Source organism: Diadema antillarum, unplaced genomic scaffold (assembly GCF_040938485.1).
Source record: "Diadema antillarum isolate AM-2024a unplaced genomic scaffold, OU_Dant_1.0 seq00000512_RagTag, whole genome shotgun sequence".
NCBI lineage: Eukaryota > Metazoa > Echinodermata > Echinoidea > Diadematoida > Diadematidae > Diadema > Diadema antillarum.
Genome location: NW_027271466.1, coordinates 1,574,355 through 1,595,237, shown reverse-complemented (window position 1 = coordinate 1,595,237; position 20,883 = coordinate 1,574,355). Strand labels below are relative to the sequence as shown.

At 41.9% G+C, this 20,883-nt stretch overlaps 2 protein-coding genes across 2 annotated transcripts in view; one reads left to right on the top strand and one right to left on the bottom strand.

Annotated features, from left to right (window-relative positions):
- Positions 1–20,573, top strand: part of LOC139734164 (transcription elongation factor SPT6-like) — a 45,020-nt gene extending 24,447 nt beyond the window's left edge. Inside the window, exons 23-38 of the mRNA XM_071644969.1 lie at positions 5,366–5,503; positions 6,139–6,306; positions 7,058–7,185; positions 7,675–7,885; positions 8,346–8,493; positions 9,411–9,559; positions 9,916–10,056; positions 10,618–10,816; positions 11,388–11,503; positions 12,350–12,472; positions 13,373–13,571; positions 15,669–15,821; positions 16,268–16,345; positions 17,486–17,688; positions 18,546–18,775; positions 20,360–20,573. Coding sequence (XP_071501070.1) covers positions 5,366–5,503; positions 6,139–6,306; positions 7,058–7,185; positions 7,675–7,885; positions 8,346–8,493; positions 9,411–9,559; positions 9,916–10,056; positions 10,618–10,816; positions 11,388–11,503; positions 12,350–12,472; positions 13,373–13,571; positions 15,669–15,821; positions 16,268–16,345; positions 17,486–17,688; positions 18,546–18,775; positions 20,360–20,573 — 2,598 coding nt within the window. The remainder of the gene's footprint in view (positions 1–5,365; positions 5,504–6,138; positions 6,307–7,057; positions 7,186–7,674; positions 7,886–8,345; positions 8,494–9,410; positions 9,560–9,915; positions 10,057–10,617; positions 10,817–11,387; positions 11,504–12,349; positions 12,473–13,372; positions 13,572–15,668; positions 15,822–16,267; positions 16,346–17,485; positions 17,689–18,545; positions 18,776–20,359) is intronic.
- LOC139734193 (uncharacterized) lies at positions 101–4,947 on the bottom strand. Its single transcript, XM_071644998.1, has 2 exons — positions 4,337–4,947; positions 101–4,296 (listed from the first exon to the last, which is right to left on the bottom strand). Exons 1-2 carry the CDS (start codon positions 4,942–4,944, stop codon positions 3,459–3,461), a joined length of 1,446 nt encoding a protein of 481 aa, XP_071501099.1. The 5' UTR covers positions 4,945–4,947; the 3' UTR covers positions 101–3,458.
- Positions 20,574–20,883: the final 310 nt, after the last annotated feature.

The following is a 20,883-nucleotide window of genomic DNA, read 5'->3' as shown; positions in this document are numbered from 1 at the left end:
GTCTACAGCGGTCACCCAAGGGAGATAACAAAAGTGGCCGCTATAGACAAGTGGCCACTTTAATAGGAAGATTAAATGAGAACTTACCTGTTTGAAATTTAATCTTGATTTTATAAGTAAGTCGTAGAGAAGAGACTACATGTCTCATCGGGTGTAATATGAGATCCCGCTGGTCACGTGTGTGGCAATTTTTTAAAGCTGTACGAGACTACAGGATATATTGATAGGAAGATGAAGATGTTGAGAACTTTACCTGCATAAGGCTACGTAAGTCGCAGGGTGGGAAGAGGAGGGATGTAGTCTCTTCTCTACGACTTACTTATAAAATCAAGATTAAATTTCAAACAGGTAAGTTCTCATTTAATCTTCCTATTTTATTACGTAAGTCTCCGATCGAGACTACATGTCTCATCGGGTGTAATATGAGATTTCAAAGCCCTGTAGTCACGTACAGAACAATACATCTGTAAGCCATCAACGGCATCACTACAGACAGACATACCTGTGCACTCTGTGCAGACTGCCATTCCATATGCAGACTGAAGTTGCCAAGTCACATTTTCAGTAAAGCCTGGGCAAATTGGTTAGTATCTTGTAAGGGCTTGCAATAAAACTTGCGGAATGTCTTCTCAGCCACCCATCCAGCCCTTGAGAGGATTTCTGACACAGGCACCTCACTCCTTTGTGCTGCTGACGTAGAGGCCGCCCTTGTGGAGTGAGCACTGAAGATCTGTGTATCGACACCAGCGTCATGTAGGACAGTCTTAATCCAACGTGCAATTGTTTGCTTTGATGCACGATGGTGAGGCTTCTTATAAGCTACTAACAAATGTCTCTCCATCCCTCTTAGATTCTGTGTCCGCTGCACATACTCTTTCATATAATTCACTATGCACAATCTCCTATCTGGAGGGTACGCATTTAGTGTGACACTGAATCCCGTATTTCCAGGCTTGTTTTGTTTCAGTGTGTTCTCAAAAGAAATCTCAACAGATGATTTTTTCCACCTCATCCTGTCCAGGTGGATAACATGAAGAGACTGCACCCTTTGTGCAGAAACAAGTGCTATCAGCATAGTCAATTTCTGAGTAAGTTGCTTCAGATTAAGTGCCTTGGATGGAGACAGCTTTCTGAGGTAGTCCAAGACGACTTTAACATCCCAGATAGAAGAGTAGCGAGGAGCAGGCGGCTTTAAATGAAAAACTCCTTTCATAAACCTATTTACAAGTGGGTGCGACCCAAGAGGCTGTCGTCCACCATCAACTATGAGAAACGTGGAAAGGGCACTCCTGGCTGTATTCAGGCTACTGTATCCAACTTTTTCTTTGTCTAACATATTTGTAAGAAATGCAAGGACATCACAAACTTGGACATTCAAATAATTAATGTGTCTCTCTGCACAAAATCTTTTCCATTTTCTGATGTACACCTGGTACTGTGCTTTAGTGGATCCTTTCCACGACGCAGCTATGATGTCTATTGTCCTTTGTGTGAGGCCCTGCTCTGCGTAAAGTCCCTTCCAAGCCTGCAACATAATAGAGACAAGTGATTATTCAAAGGATGTGGGGTGCCTGAAACTGGTTGACATAATAATGTCTTACTCTTTCGAATTAAAATGGGTTCCTCAACCAGCATACTCTTAAGGATAGGGTACCAAACCTGTGTTGGCCAATTGGGCACCACTAAAATCCCACATGCCTTATCCTTCTGAATTTTCTGCAAGCACATTGGCACTAGATTGAATGGGGGAAAGGCATAAAAATCCCACTGACTCCAATCAACTGTGAAGGCATCTACTGCCCAGGCCTCTGGTTCAGGCCTCCAAGAAATATATCGGTCTACCTGTTTATTTAGGCGGGAGGCAAACATGTCAATTTCAGGCACACCAAATCTCCTGATTATTCGTTGAAATATGCTCTTATTCAACATCCATTCTGTGCTGTCCGAGAATTTTCGAGACATGCGATCTGCTTCAATATTCAATCGCCCAGGTAGGTGAGCAGCTGTAAGCCAGATGTCCTTACTAATACACCATTCCCAAATATCAATGGCCATTTGATTACATTCAGGAGATTTTGTGCCACCCATATTGTTCAGATATGCGACAGCCGTTATGTTATCTGCTCTAACAAGTACATGATTGCTCCTTTTCTCTGAGCAAAAGGCTTTTAGCCCATGACTAACTGCTACCATTTCTAGCAGGTTAATTTTATTCTGATTTGCCTCTTTCAACTCATCACTATTCCATCTGCCACCTGTTGAAGTGCACAGATTTGTTGCCCCCCAGCCTTTACCACTGGCATCTGTGTGAATTTCCACATCTGGTTTTGCCCTCTGCATTGGGCTAAACTGTGACTCAAGGTTCCATATCCACCACTGAATTTCATGGATGCTTTCTCTTGACAAGGTCATATGCCTATCGAAATGTCCCTTGTTCCTTGCAAGGGCAAGAATCTTGTCTTTCTCTAAGGCTCTATAATAGAGAGGGCCATATTGTACTGCTGGGAAGGATGCCACTAGTTGTCCAATAACCTTTGCAACTGTTCTGATAACAGGTTTCTCAGTAGCCAACAGTTCTTTACAAGACTGCTTTATGTTCTCCTGTTTTTCTTTTGGAAGCCTAACACTCATATCCAGAGTGTTCAGATTGAAACCCAGAAAGGTAATCTCATGAGTAGGCTCTAAAACTGATTTTTCAGGGTGAACAATAAACCCCAAATTTGATAGCAACTTAGTAGTTGCGCTCACTGCTGCCTGCATTTCCTCGGCAGTTTTTGCAATGATAAGTGTATCATCTAGATATGCAATTACAATGTGGCCCTGCTCCCTGAGCGTTGCCAAAACAGGCTTTAGCAGTTTTGTAAAGAGCCTTGGTGCTGAACTAAGCCCATTGGGAAGTGCTTGAAATTGCCATAACCTTCCCTGCCATGTAAATCTCAGGAATTTTCGAGAATCTGGGTGGATAGGAACCGTGAAGTATGCGTCTCGGAGATCGACTGAAGCTAAATAATCTCCCGGAGAAATAAGCGGTAGAGCTGTCTTGATATTATCCATCTTAAAATGCTGATACAAAATACTCTTGTTTAATTCTGTCAAATCCAAGATGACCCTGAGGCCGCCATTCTTCTTTGGCCTTGTGAAAATATTTGATATGAATTCCCCTTCTACATGTTCACATGCTTCTATGACATTTTTCTCAACCAGCTTGTTGATTTCTTCCTGAATCGAGGCCATTTCCTCAGAATTTCTTTTGAATTCATGAAGGGGTTTTTCCCTACAAAGGGGATATTTAGCTGGGTCAAATTCAAGCTTGTAGCCCTGTACAGCTTGCAAAATATATGTATCAGATGTAAGCTCTCCCCAGTTGTGCATATGTAGCTTCAGTCGACCTCCGACTGCAATATCATTGACATTAGATGTTATTGTCTCCCTTACCTCATCACTGTTTGGGAGTTGCTCTATTTCATCCTGCCCTGCCCTTGGCCGAGCTTCCGGTACTGTGGGGCTTGGCGTCCCTCTCGAGACGCTGTCGGGGTAAATGTATGGGGAGCTTGTGGGGTCCTCTTCCTCCACTGGTTTCGTTGGCCTAAAAAAGGCCTAGATGTGCTCCCTGACGAATCCGCGTAGGATGTCCGCGACACCCAACCAGCTTCCTTGTATCTGCGTTGAGACCCTTGGCTTGGGTAGGGGTGATAGGCCGGCTTGGGTCTTTTAAACCCGCCTCTCATCACTCCGGCCGCCGCTTTGTGCTGGTCTTGCAAGTCCTTTACTTGCTTGCCCAAGTCATCCCCAAAGAGATACTTGGTTACAGAGTTTGTTGGTTTGCAGAGATGAGTAAATTTCGTGTTCAGATCCGGCTTGATCAATTCTTTACGAAGAGCATTCATCTCAAAGTTTGCGTTGCACAACAAAGCTAGAACGTCTTGCTGTTCGGGAGATATGTTGCTTGGATCGAGCAGGCTGACATAAGCCGAGATACCTCTTGTTAGGGATTTTTGGACCCTCTGAAGTTTCACATCCTTCGTACGAACAGGGGCAGAGAGGTTGTCCCAGATCGTCTGATTCACTTTCGGGGTGTCGATCCCTCGACAGTTCGACGGCACTGGGTATTTGCTACTTGTCTCATCGAGCACTTTCTCTTCCAGATGATGGCTCATCAAGTAGTTGACAGAGCTTGCTAGCTCCTCATCAAGAGGCTGTCCAATATCTGATGCCACCGCAAATTTAGCAGCAAAAGCTGGTACTGTCTGTGCTTCTGCCCTATCCACGCACGACTCCAGCTCTGAGCTATGCCCTGCACTCAAGGCATGCACCATGTCATCATCCTCAATATCCATCATAATCTGCACTAACGCTAGAAGTTGAAGCAGAGGCTGAATCACTTCCACTGCGATCAAGATGTCGGTCTGGCTGTGCATGTCCCATGCCTGCCACCCCTTCCCTTTTACTGGGAAGAGCCTCCATGAACTGACAGAGCAAGCCTTCGAGTCTATCAAGACGACTGTTTACGGTCCCAAAGTTATCATTTGTCAACTTTGACGAGTTGGATTTCGTAGCAATCCGAGGCCGAGTCGCCGCTACCGCCGCGCGGTCGCCAGCCTCCATCACCGCCGGTACTCCCCGTCCACGGCCCGTGTTGGCAGCCGTACCTTTCGCTGCCGCTGCGCGGTCAGCTTGGCTAGCACTCACCGCCTGTTGTGACTCCATTGCTGCTCTGTTTTCGCCCGAAGATTCTGCCGCTGCGCGGTCAGTTTTCTTCTCTTTGTTTTCTTTTTCCGCGGCCACGCCAGCGGATCTTCTATCCTTCTGTTCTTTCATTATTCTGATAAGTCCGAAAGGAAGAATTTCCGCGAAATTCTTGAATATTCGAGGGTTGTGAAAATCCTTTTCACACACACAAAACGCGCCAACGAATTGCCACACACGTGACCAGCGGGATCTCATATTACACCCGATGAGACATGTAGTCTCGATCGGAGACTTACGTAATAAAATAGGTCTTTAAACATGGCTTTCATTGGTTATGGGAAGGGGGTGGGTTTTTTTTAGTGGCACTGTATGGCAGGTGGTTGCTAAGGCAGGTTTGACTGTACCTTTGTGAATTTGGGACCCAGGATGCCAATCCATTGTTGTAGTGGTAGTTTGTTTGTTTGTTTATTTTTTTAGCAATGATTCAAGATCTTCACAAATCACTTTGTTTGAAATATTGTGATGTATTATGTGTTTTGATGAATGTATGTTTGATGCAGAATGATAAATATCCCAGTGGGGAAAAAAAAGATCTTAATTGATCCTCTCTATTTCTCTCTCCTTTTGTCTGTCTGTCTGTCTGTCTGTCTGTCTGTCTCTCTCTCTCTCTATCCAGGCTGAGTTCCGAGACTACCCTCCCCTCCTGAGGCAGGCCGTCTCGGTGGCCCGCCGCCTCCAGGATCCCCTCATGGAGTTTGCCCGTCTCTGTAACCCTGACGAAGACCTCCTCTGTATGAAGCTGCATCCCCAGCAGGTATTTTGACCACGTCTTCCTTTTTCTTTTTCTTTTTTAAATTACTGATCGTACAGATTCATGCAAACTCACTGAATAGCATAGCTACCAAGTCTTCCTGATTCTACGAGATGCATCCTGAAAACTTCAACATGGAGCTGTAGATTTGCTGCAGGGACGTTTAGACTACGATTGCATTGGCCGTCCTCCTCTCTCCCTGCGTTGTGTTGAAAAGTAGCTTTAGATTTCGTAGAGACACCACTATAGACAGTGAAATGACACCTCCATATGATCATTGCATCAAGTAGCTCTCTGCGTCGGAGGAGGAATTAAAGTAGAAAATGTGAATGTCAAACAAGCTTAAGTATTTTAGTCCTGGCAAAAGTTGCTGTAATCACAATAACATTATGAACTTCTTAACCCGTTAAGGGTGGATTGATTTTGCTACAACATGCACTTCTAATAGACACTTGCCCGGGTATATTCGGGACTCGTTCTTGAAGGGTTAATGATTTAATCTCCATTACATGTAATGGATGATGATTATAGTGAGATATATTCCTGCAACCAATAACATTCACATTACACAGAGAGTGTCCTGCTGATTACACACTTTTTACTTTGACAAATGTTGTCCTTTTTGCTGCAATTTATAGGAAGCGGTGAATCAGGATGAGCTGAGAGAAGCCATCTACCAAGAGTTCATCTACCGGGTCAACGAGGTGGGCGTGGACATCAACCGGGCCATCCTGCACCCCCACACCTCCTCCCTGGTCCAGTTTGTCTGTGGCTTGGGGCCCAGGAAGGGCAATGCTCTGCTGAGAGTAAGTTGCCTTTTGTTTGTTTGTCTGTTGTTTTTTCACAGTGATAGCTAAACTTAAGGTAGTGATGTTTGGCAAGACTTTAGAAATTATATCTTGCAGTAGTTGTACTTACATGCCTCTTTCAAAAAAATGTGGTCTATCACTCGTTCAAGGATGACTCACACAGCAGCAGATTGTTCCATGATGTCGTTATCAGTGACAGTTTTTATAAAAGATGATGACATTGCATAATAACCATATTTCAATAACTTCCAGTTCTGCTAACGTGTGTGTCTGTTGTGTAAGTGTCCACATGTATTTCTTTGTGAATATGTTGTGTTTGGTTTCTTTTTTTGTACAGAGGGATAAAAACTAAATGTCCACTGTACTGCATGGTGTTCTTATCAACGATGCCATGCCCTTCATAAAATACTGTACAGTAGTCGTCTAGAAGTTAGAATTTCTACTGAAGCCCATTCAGTGAATAAAGTACTGTAAAACATGATATATTCACGGCATGAATTTTTCGCGAATTGGAGCCAATGGCCTTTTTTGCGGCATGAAATTTTCGCGAACTGCCACTGGCATTCAATGCATATAGTGTAGACAAGAATTTTCATGTGCATTGTAATTTTGTGAATCTTGGGGCTCGCGAAATTCGCGAAATTAAAATGCACGCAAAAATTCCTCGTTTTACAGTAGTTTATGACTAGTATGGGCTTCACTGTTTCATTGATGTGCTATGTCCACACTTTCCCTTGAACCACTGTAGAAGCTAAAGCAGAAGAACCAGAGGCTTGACAACCGAAACCAGCTGGTGACCCACTGTGAGCTTGGCCCCAAGGTCTTCATCAACTGTGCTGGCTTCCTCAAGATTGACACGGCTTCGGCTGGTGATGGGTAAGGGTGGCCAGAACTTGTTACTATGTTGTTGTTGTTGTTGTTGTTTTGGGGGGAGGGGGATTTGGTGGTGTAGGCTTGTTGGTTGGTTTGTCTATTAATCTATTAACTTGTTGGTATGTGAGTCATGTGGAGCTTGATGCTCTTGTTAACTAGACCATCAGAAAGTGTCATTGATCTGAAAGTATACTCGGGCAGGTGTCTATGGGAAATGCGTGTTGTAGCCAATCAGCCCATCCTCAACGGGTTAATGAAAGTAGACCTGTGCTGATCTTGTTAGTCTATTGTTCTAAAACTGGGATACTGTTCCTTCCAGTACAGTCATCTTCAAGAGACAGGCTTTGGAGATATTTCTTACTTAACTCAGTACATCTCATCTGTGTGTTTGTGTGTCTGTATGTGTGGGGGAGGGGGAAATGCCCCCCTCCCCCCAAAAAAGAAACGAACAAAAAATAGACCAAATATGCGATCTCTTGTGTCACTCCGCAGTGCTGACGATACTTACATAGAGGTCTTGGACAGCACCCGCATCCACCCAGAGACCTACGAGTGGGCCCGCAAGATGGCTGTTGATGCTCTGGAGTACGATGAGGCAGCAGATGATGCTAACCCAGCTGAGGCTCTGGAGGAAATCCTGGAGAATCCAGACAAACTCAAGGACTTGGATCTCGACGCCTTTGCAGAGGAGCTGGAAAGACAGGTATGTTGAATATTCATTAAAAAAAATCATATAAATATGTCCTTTTGTTTAATCTAGAATTTGTGTTCATTTGTAGATAGATTGGTGTAATATCTTAAAGCGCATGGAATTTTTATTTATTTATTTTTTTTTGTAAGGAGTGCTCTTAACCTGTTGAGGACGGACTGATTTTGCTACAACACGCATTTCCCATAGACACTTGCCGGAATATACTTGGGACTCGTCCTCAACGGGTCAAGATCTGATATATGTCTCTCTGTTTTCAGTATGTTAATCTGTCCCTTTTTGTTTGACATGTGCTTTATTTTAGTCCTTTAGTGTAGTCTCATTTATGCATTTTCAGACAGGAATAGTAAGTCAAGAAATGTCAAGTTACAAAGATCCTTGACTGCACATTCATGTCTATAACTTGCAAGCCAGTGCCTTTAAAAGAGGGCTCTTGTTGTACACCTCTCTGTAGGGTTATGGTAACAGGAGCATCACACTGTATGACATCCGGGCGGAGCTGAACAGTCGTTACAAGGACCTGAGGACACCCTTCCATCCCCCCAGCCCAGAGGAGGCTTTCAGCATGCTGACCAAGGAGACCCCTGAGACTTTCTACAGGGGTATGTGGAAGATAGATAGGTGTTTTTTCTGTGATGTTTTGACCCTTTTTTTCTACTAAAGAAGGAGGGATTTTACAATGCTGGAGAAATTACTCTGAGCTAAATAGACACTTTTCAATCCTTTGCATCGTAGCGTGATTTCTTTAGTGGGAAATTGGGATTGTTGTTTTGTTTTACTTTGTCTACTAATTATCAACAATTACCAACAGGTCAATCAATTACTGTAAAGAAAAAAAAATACACGCAAACGGGGGAAAAGATATCAGAGAGAACTATTTAGAATGAGGAAAGAGCATTTTGTTGGCTCTGTTGTTTTGCATAGTTCTCTTTTGTTGTCTGTTTGTCTTTGTTATGGTCATAGTTTGGATATTTAAAGGGTGTGTACAGTTCTGGTCGAGGTGAAGATTTAGCTTTTAACATTTTGCGAGATATTCAGAAATCACTCTATGAGATGTCAAAGAGCACGCAATTCTAAGGTGTATCAAAAGTTTATTTGATGAAAATCTGTTTTGAAATGGCTGAGATATCCAAAAACAAGGTGAAACAAAGAGATCCTGATAAAAGGCGTGGCCTGTCGCCTTTTATCATTATCACTTTTTTGGATATCTCAGCCATTTGAAAACCAATTTTCATCAAATACATGTTGAATCCTTGTTTAAATTACATGCTCTTTCATATTCATAAGAGGTTTCTCATTATCTCACTTAGGAATGTTCAAAACATGAATCCCCACCTAAACCAGTACTGTACAGTCCCTTTAAGCTACGCAGGGGTTTAAGTAGTATTTGCCGTGGTAGATCGATAAGTTATCTGCTTTAGAATTGGGCCCAAAGCATTTGATTCAAGGGGAAGATATTACTGTTGATTTCCCTCTCTTCTCACCCCTCCTGCTTCCCAATGCCTGCCCACCACCCCAGGGAAGATGGTGATGTGTACGGTGACAGGCATCGCTAGGCGGAGACCAACCAGGGAGATGCTGGATGAGGCCAACCCAAGCAAGAACGATGAGACAGGATTCTGGCTCTGCCCCTTCTGTCAGCAGGACTACTTTGAAGAACTCAACCAGGTTAGACATGACCATTTTCTTTTTCTTCATGGGTTGTGATGGAGGCACATAAAAATTTACAGGCATGGGACTATGGACCCAATTTTTTGAAAGTTAGGGAATTGTGTTTTTTCCTTGTGGAGTGGATGGGGAAGGGACTGACTGAAAGATGAATCTTAGAAAAAAAAAATGAAAAAGCAGCTGAATCTGAGCAGTGGGTAAATATTATTTCTTATAAGATGATAAGTTCTTTGTCTATAATCCATTAAATTCTTTGTGTAAGACTATTACATTTCTACTCAAGTATTAATGTTCTTCTATTGGGATTTCATTTTTTTTTAACCCGCGTGTTCTGTTGCCTCATGTATGCGTTTTAGGTTTGGAGCCATTTCGACACGGGTAACTGCCCTGGCCAGGCTGTAGGGGTAAAAGTTCGGCTGGACAATGGCATCCAAGGATTTATCCACACCAAGATGCTAAGTGACAGTAAGGTCAAAAACCCAGAAGACAGAGTCAAGGTGAGTTTATAATATGAGACAGGGAAACCTGTATTTTTGAAACATCTAAGAGTGGTGCTGTGTGATTTTTTTTTTAATGCTGATCTGACATGGGCAGTGAGATCTTCATAATGCATATGTGATATCCTGCTAGGAAAGTGCAAGTTGATGTTAAGTCAAATATTTCGGCTTTCCAATTCCTGCTGAAAATGAGTGATAATGATAAGCAAATGAGAGCAAAGAAAGATGTGGTAAATTTTGCTTTGGTGAAATGGATTGTAATTCATTCTGTCATACGAAATGAAGAACAACAGCCTCAATAACTCTAAATGCGTTCTCTCGGAGGTGTAAAGATTTTCTATTCCTTACAGTATTTCTTTATATATCTTTCCATTCATCCATATGTCTGTCTGTCTGTTATTCCATCTCTCTGCATGGTTTACCATCTATCTCTCTGTCTGTCCTTCCATCTTGCTGTTTGTACCTTTGTGTCTCTATTCTTGCATATTATGTGTCACTATTTGACCTTCTATCTCTCTTGTCTGTCCATCTGTCTGTCCGTCTGTCCATCTGTCCATCCAGATTGGCATGACACTCCACGCCAGGATCATCAAGATCGACATCGAGCGCTTCCAGGTGGACCTGACCAGCCGCAGCTCGGACCTGCAGGACCGGAACGGGGAGTGGGCCCCGCCGCGGGACACCTACTATGACTACGAGGCTGCCGAGATGGACAAACAGAAGGCTGAGGATGACAAGAAGAAGGCTGCCCAGTCCAGCAGTGAGTCTTGACACCCAGTTGGGAAAATATTTCTCAGTAGAATCACTCTTACTTAGTCTGAAATGTTGGCTGCAAAGTTTCACTCTTCAGGGAGTATCACTCACATTTTTCCCAATGTTGACACAAGCCCTTTCAGAGGGGGTTGTAGTATCTATCAGCATGGATTTTTACTTGGTTGATGCACTGAAAATCTGGATAAGTGCGCTGAAAGCAGCGAATCTTTGACCAGCTGGAGAGATCTTTGATAGGACCAATTATACCTTGAAGTGAGTTTTTGAATTTCAGGAAGATTTGCTCACATTTTTCAGCTATTGACACAAATTCTCTGTTTGTTAGTACAGTATCTATGAGCATAGGTTATTACTCTTTGGATAAACCCTAGTACTGAAAATCTGAAGTTAGCTTCACCCTTTGAAGACTAGTCCCGAGTATACTCGTGCAGGTGTCCGTGGGAAATGTGTGTTACAGCAATATCAACTAATCCTCACAGGGTTAAAGGTGTCTCAGATCCTCTTTGATGATTACTGTATGGTTATGGACGACTGATAGCAATCATTCTGTTTGCCCGCAGCTTACGTGAAGAGAGTGATCACTCACCCATCCTTCCAGAACATCACCTACAAGCAGGCTGAGAAGGTGATGAGGGAGTCAGACATCGGTGACGTGGTCATCCGGCCAAGCAGCAAGGTAATGTCTCACAAACTGATTGTCAAGTATTCATTTCTCTCTTGAGGGCATAGCTGGCTTCCTCTTCCTTTAAAGGTACTGTTTACCATTGGGAGCAGTGATTTAAAAAAATGTTCGATATATCACATTTGATGCCAATTTGTAGGTCAGTTGTATCACAAAACATCCTACCATGTAAACGTTTTGCGATACAGCCTAAAATACGAGGAGATATCACTATTTTTCTCAATAAATCATAACTGTAGATGGTTTAGTCTAGAAACATTTTTATTATAACTATTGTTCACATTTTGTATATTGAACTATGCTTAACATTAATTGTCCTGATTCACATTTTTACATTGGTTGTTTCTATCCCTAACTCACATTTAAGAACTATTTTGAAGCAATAAAGCTGGGTTTTTGTTTCTTCTGCTAATGGTAGATTATGCCTTTAATGTCATGTTACTATTGATTAACAGTAACGAAGGATTTAATGATTTTGCAACTCGTGTATTTCTCGAGCCGCCGATCAGCAAGTGCACTTAGGTGCAAATGTTGTCTTTTTGAGAAACCATTCAACCACACTCAGACAGATTCTGTGAGCTTATTAGCAATGCATATTCAACTCCCTTGTTTGTAAGACATATGCAGAGCAGATGTGTATATGATATCGATTTGAAAGAGGATGAAAGTTTTAATTTATCCTTCCTTTTGCCTATAATACTCCTCAAAGCCAGCCAGCTAGCAGTGACATGATTGGTTGACGAAGACATTTATGCAAATTATGTGCGTAGGAAAGTATCTTCTTTCTGTCAAAAAAGAAGAGAAACAGCTCAGGACTAATGCTTCTATCTGTCCCCTCAGGGAGCTGACCACCTTACGGTGACATGGAAGGTGGATGAAGGAATCTACCAGCACATTGATGTTAAGGAGGAGGGCAAGGACAACGACTTTAGCCTTGGCTCCAGCCTGAGGATAGGTGACGAGGTGGGTAACCATGTGATGTATGAAACCTCCACCAAAAACTAGTCTTGTTTCAAGTATTCTGCAATGCAGATGTGCTAGGTCTCTCTGATTTTGTAAGAGGATGTATGAAAAAAAGAAATGCGAATGGCCTGAGGAGAGAATATAATATGACAGTCTCCCTGATGTAGGAAGTACTATCACCAATTGAAATGGATGTAGGAAACAAATTATTTCCCAAAAGCTCTGTGGACTCTTGATGATTTTGATGTGTGAATATTGGTGGTCCTGTTTAATGTGAAACTGAAAATCTAAGATACGCAAAAAATGTATGATTATTGGATTTCGTATGACAAGGAGTTCAATGCCTGTCCTAAAGTACTTGCTATTTTCATATGATATTGGTGTACACTGCTTCTTTTGACATATTAGGATATTAGAGTCTTAAGGTACTTCTTCCTTCAGGTGCAAAGCAATTCTGACAAAGTCTGCCAACAAAAGGAGGAGAAAAGCAAAACGAACAGGATGTGTGTGTACATTTGTGTCAAATGAGAATGGTCTGTTTCTTGTTTATGTTATATCATCTCAAACTGTTAAGAGGGATTCCTTTTGAATTAAGCAGATGTGCTTTGATATTGCACTGATTTTGATTTAGACAGGACTAGTATGTTTTGATGAAGTGACTAGAGTGGCTGCATGGGAATAAAAAGACCAATAAACAGACATAACTGTTACTATTAATTATTATTATTTTGTTATTGCTGTATACTTATGATATTTCACCCATTTTTTGTTCATGTCTTTTTTGTCATATGAATTGTTGTTTAGGGTTTATTGACATGGGAAAATGATTAACCTTTGTTTGTGTGTATATAACAGGTTTGTTTACTTTTATGCATATTGCTTTCATTGTGCAATCAACAGGAGTTTGAGGATCTGGATGAGATCATAGCCCGCCACGTCCAGCCGATGGCCAGCTTCGTGCGGGACGTGACCTCCCACAAGTACTACCGTGACTCCGAGGGCGGCAACCGGGAGATCATGGATCGGCTCCTGGCTCAGGAGAAGAAGAAGACACCCAATCGCATCCCTTACTTTATGAGCTTTACCAAGGACTACCCAGGTACCGCCATCTTCTTGGACCTTAGACCAGTGGTCTTGGTCCTATTCATTCATTTTCTCACATGGTCAGGGTGCTACAAACTATGCTTGCCTGCTTGCCAGGGGTGACTGAATTGACTGTTGAGCATGTGAAAAAAGAATGGGTTTTGCTAAAATGCCCATTCAGGGTAGTGAGAATTAATTTATTTTATTTATTTATTTATTTATTTATGTATTTGTTCATTCATTCCTTCATTCGTTCGTTCGTTTATCCGTTTGTTCGTCCGTTCGTTCGTTCATTCATTCATTGTAATGCAGTAATGATGATGGATGGTCTTCATTTAGTTTGTAGGAAAGATTTGCTTGAGTATGTTATGTGCTGTATTGGCTTGATTTTATCACCTGCCTCAAAATGATATGTATGTGCATTTTTCCAATGGGAAAAAAAGGAACGAAAAAAAAAGTGTTTCTTGCATTGTAGGGAATTTCCTTGTAAGTATCCCGTATGGCAAAGCGTTTGTGCTTGGTGAATTGTTGTTTTGAGAATTTATTATGTTTGAAAAGTTGAAAAACAGGTAGTATAAGCATTTTTTGAGCACAACAAATTGTCGCAAAAAGAAAGAGACACATTCTTCAGATGTTTGCCCGTGTGAGATGTTATAAAGTGTTACAGATTCAGATTCAGAACATTGATGCCTTTCCTGCTCCCGACATCTTATTTTGATAGTCTGCAAACTTAAAAACATCAAGTTGACTGATTGATACTTCAGAGTGTCCACAATACTTCCATAACTTCAAAGATTCACTCCCTTTATAATAATGTGTGTGCTTTGTCTATCTCTGGTTTTCTCTGTTTTTTTATGCCTCCGCCACGAAGTGGTGCCGGAGGCATTATGTTTTCGGGTTGTCCGTCCGTCCGTCCGTCCGTCCTTCCGTCCGTCCGTCCGTCCGTCCGTCCTTCCGTCCGTCCGTCCGTCTTTCCGTCCGTCCGTAATGAATTTTGTGGACAAGGTAACTATCAAAACCTGTTGAGGTATCCTAATGAAACTTGGCATGTATGTGTATTAGGGGGTGAAGTTGTGCCTATCAACTTTTGGGTGCACATGCTCAAGGTCAAAGGTCAAAAGGTCAAGGTCAAATACATAAAATTTCACTATTTCCACCATATCTATGCAATGCCTGAAGATATTTTCTTGAAACTTAGTGTATACGTGTATTACCCAATTTAAATTCTCTGGTGAAAGTTTGAGTCATGAGGTCAAAGGTCAAAGGTCAAAAGGTCAAGTAAAAGTATTAAAACTTCTTTTTTTTCTCTGTAAATTGGAAAATTGTTCAAGGTATCTTCATGGAACATAGTATATACATGTACTGACTGGCAGTGATTATCTAGAGAATGTAGGGTTCATGGGGTCAAAGGTCAGGGGTCAAAGGTCAAGTGCAACACTTCAAAATTTTACTATTTCCCTCATGTTCATGCAATGCCAGCAGGATTATTATTTTTTTTTTTTACACTTGGTGTATGCATGTGTAACCTAACAGAAATTCTCTGGAGAGTTTTTTTTTTTCTTTTTTTTTTTTTTTTTGCCTCAAAGGTCAAAAGGTCAAAGATCAAGTGAAAGTGCTGAACTAACTTTTTCCTCCATATCTCGGAAGTGGCTCAATTTATCGTGGAACTTACTGCATATTTATGCATGTTCTACCTGAACGTGATTATCTTATGAATTTTAGGGTCAAAGGCCAGATGAACATGGTAACAATTTACTATTCAGTACAGAAATTGCACTTTTTCTCCATACCTGTACCATGAAAATTACTGAATGCATAAATGTATGAATGGGTTAAAGTCCTTAAATCCCCAAATACATGCTCTCCTATTCATCCAATTAAACCAAGGTCAAGGAAGGTGAACATTCAACACATTTGTGACAAACTTGTCATTTCATTATTTTGCCAGTTTTGTGAAAATGTAATCACACATTGTCCACATGTACTATCTAGACCTATTAGGAGAATCATGCATTATGGCGGAGGCATACCAGTCGCCATAGCGACATTTCTAGTTTATCCTTCTGTCTGTCTAACTGTTTTGATCTCTCCTTTTCACGTATTCTCTGTTCAGGCAAGTTCTTGTTGTCGTACCAGCCACGTAGCAAGGTGCGGCACGAGTATGTGACTGTCACACCGGATGGCTTCCGCTTCCGGACTCAGATGTTCACCACAGTGAACTCCCTCCACCGCTGGTTCAAGGTGCACTTCAGGGACCCCATCCCAGGTAAGGAAAGGGTGCCATCTATTGGTGATAGCAGGAAATGTGATCTTCAGAGATAGGATGAATTTCATGAGCATTGGTGGTGACCACCTGAGCGCTGTGTCTAATACCCATTCAACAGTTCAATTTTTGTTCCGTGTTTCATGTTTTGTGATTGATGTTTGTGTTACAGAATACAACCATGGCCAATTGTTAGGGAAAGTGGGGAAAGTAATTCATATTATTTGACATTTTGTCATTGAATTTGAAGAAAAAAAATTGTGATAATGGAAGTAATATCAGAATTAAATTGAAAAATAGGTAAATTGTTAAACTTCTTGAGTATGTTTTAAACTCTACTTCATCCTGAGGTATTGTATATTTTGAGTAGGGAAGAAGAGTTCCAACCATAGATCCATGTGAAGACTTGGAATAATAATAATGTCTTCTTCTCTCCCACCCCACTCCAGGCATGAATGTGACTCCAACACCAATGAGCACGCACAGGACCCCGATGTCGGTGGCCCACGATGGCACGCCGTGGCAGAGTGAGTTTTAAGGACCCATCTTGTACCTCGTTCAGGGATGGACTCAGAAAGAGTCTCAATGTCTGTAGCAATGTCAGCCACAGATGGCAACAAACAGAAGAAACCTCAGAAAACTGTCTACCCTTTCTGTGTCATTGTCAGTTGGCACATTTACAGATTAACCCTTTGAGTGGTCTGAGTGCTGATTAGCACGGAAGCCCCATTCAATTTACACACTGTCCAAAGTCGTTTGCACTGAAAGGGGTTTAACCTCGTGTTTACCTTTGGAAACAGTGATTTAAAAAAGATTTCATGACATGACATTTAATGCATATGTGTAGGTCTGTTGTACCACAAAACATCCTATCGTATAACATTTTCGCGATAAAGCGTAAAATATAAGGAGATGTCTGTATTTTTCTCAATAAACCGTAACTTGTAGACGGTTTAGTCTGGAAACGTTCTTTATTATAACTATTGTTCACATTTTGTGTATTTAACAATACTTAACATCGATTTTACTAATTCAAATTTTTACAGTGGTTATTTCTATCCCTAACTCACATTTTAGAACTATTTTAATGCACTGATGCTGGGTTTTTGGTTTATCTGCAAATGGTAAATTATGCCTTTAACACTTTGATTGCATTGACTGCCACTTGGAACAGAAATCCTAGAGCATTCATTATACACACTCTCCAAAGTTGCTGGCACAGAAAAGGGTTAAATTACATTGAATGTAATTCTTTTTGGAAGGGAAAAAGACAAGGCTGTTTCTTACAACTAGGAAGCTTACCTGAGGCGTGAGATGGCAGCAGCTAATACATACAAATTCAATTACAACTTTTGGAACAAATTTTGAAGCAATCAATGGTATGAATAGCCTGTTGCAAGGTCTGTAATGATTATTACAAACAGATGCATGCCTTTGATACATTTGTACACCAGCCTATCAGGGTATTGTTTTAATTTTGTACATCTGGTTATATGTTTTTGAATGATTTGACAAAAAAGTGATATGTCAGTCAGTATACATATTGATTTCATGGAACACACTCTTTTTATAATGTCATTTCCTACCAAATGAAAATATATTTGGTATCAGTCACATCTCAAATTGTATCTTACATGTCTTCATTGATTTTCTTGTGTGATTTCAAGCGGGCACACCCATGATCCAGAAGACAGGAACCACTTTCACCAGCGGGATGTATGCCACTCCCAACATGCTACAGGGTACGCCCCGCCAGACCCCCAACCAGACCCCACAGGTGGGCACAGCTGGCCGCTACGGGTATGGCTACTCCTACCCCACACCACAGAATGCCTTGGCCACACCTGTGGGTGCCACGCCTTCCTATGCAGTAAGTGATCCTCTGTTCTTGAATGTGGTGATGATTCCAACATTGAAATGCGGCAATTTGTCATCAGATATTGTGGGCAAGACAAGACATCAATGTAGAAATGTATAGTTGTTACACTGTATGCATTTTTGTTACACTGGACTTTTGTACAATAGGTCATAATAAGCAAATGAATAGTCTTGTGCATTGAAAATAAGGTGATGGTTGATGACTTTGCATGATCTTCATTTTTTATTCTTGAGTGGTTTCATGATGAAGAGGAGCTGTACTCCAACTGTGGAACACAAATGATGTGGTGATATGAATCTGTAGATGAATGCCTGTACATTGTATGTACAAGTACGTGGTGAATCGGCAAATCCTATGTGCTGATTCTGTAGAAGATTCACTTAACCTGTTGAGGACGGTTTGATATTGCTACATCACGCATTTCCCATAGACGCTTGCCCGAGTATACTCGGGACTCGTCCTCAACGGGTTAAGTTTCATAGCCACTGACCCCTGAAATTACCTGTGTTTCTTACCCCCACATGATTATACTTGTGTTTCTGTCAGGGGTAGTCTTCAGTAGAATCTTCAGAATCCCTTCAGAATATAGTTCAAACAGTCATATGCCATTTTGTCATAGCTAACTTTTATTTGGGCTTCAACTCTGAGGTTTTGAGATTAATATTCAGTACAGAATCTCAGGTTGTAAGTGTCGGTGATAGCAATGTCGCTAGTTTGAAATGTGATCCACGAACCAAATGAAATTGATTAAAATGATAAATATATCTCACACTTAAAAGATTGAATTCTTCAAGAAATCTTGAATGTGATCATAGTTCACCCTCCTCCAACTTCTCTGTCCATCCCAGGGGATGCGTACCCCACAGACTGGCATCGCCCGCACTCCCCAGATTGGCAGCATCCGCACCCCTCAGATCAACCCCATGCGCACCCCACAGGGGGCAGGCATGACCCCTCAGACCAACGTCACAGGCACACCCCAGTACCAGTCCCAGCGCACCCCCCGCCAGTCCTGGGGTGGCAGCACGCCATCTGCCAGCCAGATGATGCAAAGGACAGTGGCAAGGACCCCGCAGAGGTTCGTATCACCTTGGTTACATCCTATGGGAAATTGTTCAACATTGATGTTTTTCCTTGCAGTGGACTTAATAGAAATTTGGACATATTGATGTGAGACATACAGTTGAACCTCTCGTATCTGGACAAGTCGGGACCAGGGCTCATCCGGATAAGGGATTTGGCCGGATACGGGAGACTCAATGCTTTATACATGAACATATACATACACATGTACTGATGTAGCCCATTGTAGTACCACATGTAGTAATGTGTATACTGCAACCTTTTCATTGTTACATTTGGGGATGTTTGGGGATGTTGAAATGTTAGGAGGTAAGCAATTTGGAAGGAAATTTGATGTAATGTACAAAGTATGTATGTTAATCATGTTGGAAGTAATATGTAATTCATGTGTGTTTGGGTAGGAGTTGTCAAGGAGTTGGGAATCCCCCTTTCCTCCCGTAATTAAAAAAAAATCATGGCGAGATTGCGTCCGTATAATAGAGAGATCCGGATAAAGGGAGGCCGGATAAGAGAGGTTCAACTGTACGTTAAAAAAGGAGGACTATTAGTTGATATTAGAGCTTTATTTCTTCTCTCTTCACCTACTCATAATAGGGAGCTTTAGATTTGCGACGCAGACGTTTGAGATGACGATTGCATTGGACGTTCTCCTCTTTCCCTGCGTCATGTTGTTAAGTAGCTTTAGATTACACGAGAATATGCAACCCATAAAAAAGTAATATGGCACCCCCCCCCCCCCCCCATGATCAGTGCATCAAGTAACTCTCTGTGTTGTGAATTGAACGGAGGTAAATGTAGCCCAGAGCGCGTAGTGAAAACTCAGATGACGCAAGGTATAAATAGAGTGCCTTTGAGAAGAGATTTTGCTCATGCTCAGAAGAGGTTTTATTTCTCTGAACCTCACTGTTGCAAAAATCTAAAGCTCCCTAATGTCAAAGTAGGAGAGTGTGTCACTACAGGGGAAAAGGCTCAGTGCTGGTTTCACTAAGATAGAGTTGTACCATGTAACATGCTTCTTGCACACACACAAATACACACAAACACACACAAACACACACAGATACAGATTAATTTGCATGCTGCATACACCAGTTTTCAACACCTGGAATGAAAGATCTAGTTTGAAAATCACAGTGTGTGTGTCTTTGTTGTATACGGAGGGGAAAAGGGGTGTAGGAAATAAAACTCTCTATCATGAAGAGGTGAAAATTCAATTAGAGACATGAGAGATTTGACACTTGGAGTAAATAAGCCCTTGATATACATATTATAAAATCACTTTCATTATGAGCTGTTCATAAAAGTAAGAGCTAACATGAATGCCAGTCACGTAATGGTTGTTTGTTTCAAGATAATATATAAAATGTACGCATTTCACATCATCTTTCCTCGCCATTAAAAAGACAAGAAATTCTCTCAACCGCTCCCAACCCCACACTGCCTTGGGTCACTGATACAGATACAAAAAAAAATCAGAATTTAATAGCTACAACAGTTGATATGAAAGATCATTATATGAAAGTTTTGTCACATCCTCTTCTGCTGCCTTCCTGTCTCAATCTCAATTCGTGCATCTCAGAAACAGCGGTGGAGGCAGCAGCGCCATGCCAGCCGTCTCTGCCACAGTAGACTGGGCACAGCAGGCTGCCCAGTGGGCCAAGCGTCGGCAGCAGGACATGCGCCCCCCTGTCCAGCCCAGCCCCGCCCTGCACGAGCCCAGCCCCATGTCCATCTCCACGCCGGCACCCAGCCAGGCGGGCGGGGACTCTACTCCTCTGATCGACGAGCAGTGATTGCCGGAAGGAAACTCTCCCCACAAGCCCAACCTACCCACCTCTACCATCTATAAACAGGAGGTCATATGAAACGTCAAGACTGGAGTTATAGGTGTCAAAGAAAATCTTTCACCGCAGAGGATATTGTGATTGATTGATCGCTTCTTTTCATACCCAGCCAACAAGGAGCCCTTGTTATCTTCAAGTGTTGCTAGGCAACAGACTCCAATTGGATCACCGAGGTGGATGACTTAGTAGAAAAGTCAAAATTGCATGGTCAATCAGACTCTTTTGGTGTTATAAGTGGTGATGTCAGCTCAGTATTGAT

What these genes read in the sequence shown, in the direction of transcription:
- LOC139734193 (XM_071644998.1), bottom strand. Translation starts at nt 4,944, where the DNA reads ATGAGATCCCGCTGGTCACGTGTGTGGCAATTCGTTGGCGCGTTTTGT. An exon ending in AGCGTTAGTGCAGATTATGA is followed by an intron (nt 4,297 to 4,336) that starts TGGATATTGAGG and finishes TGCCTTGAGTGC; the next exon opens with AGGGCATAGCTCAGAGCTGG.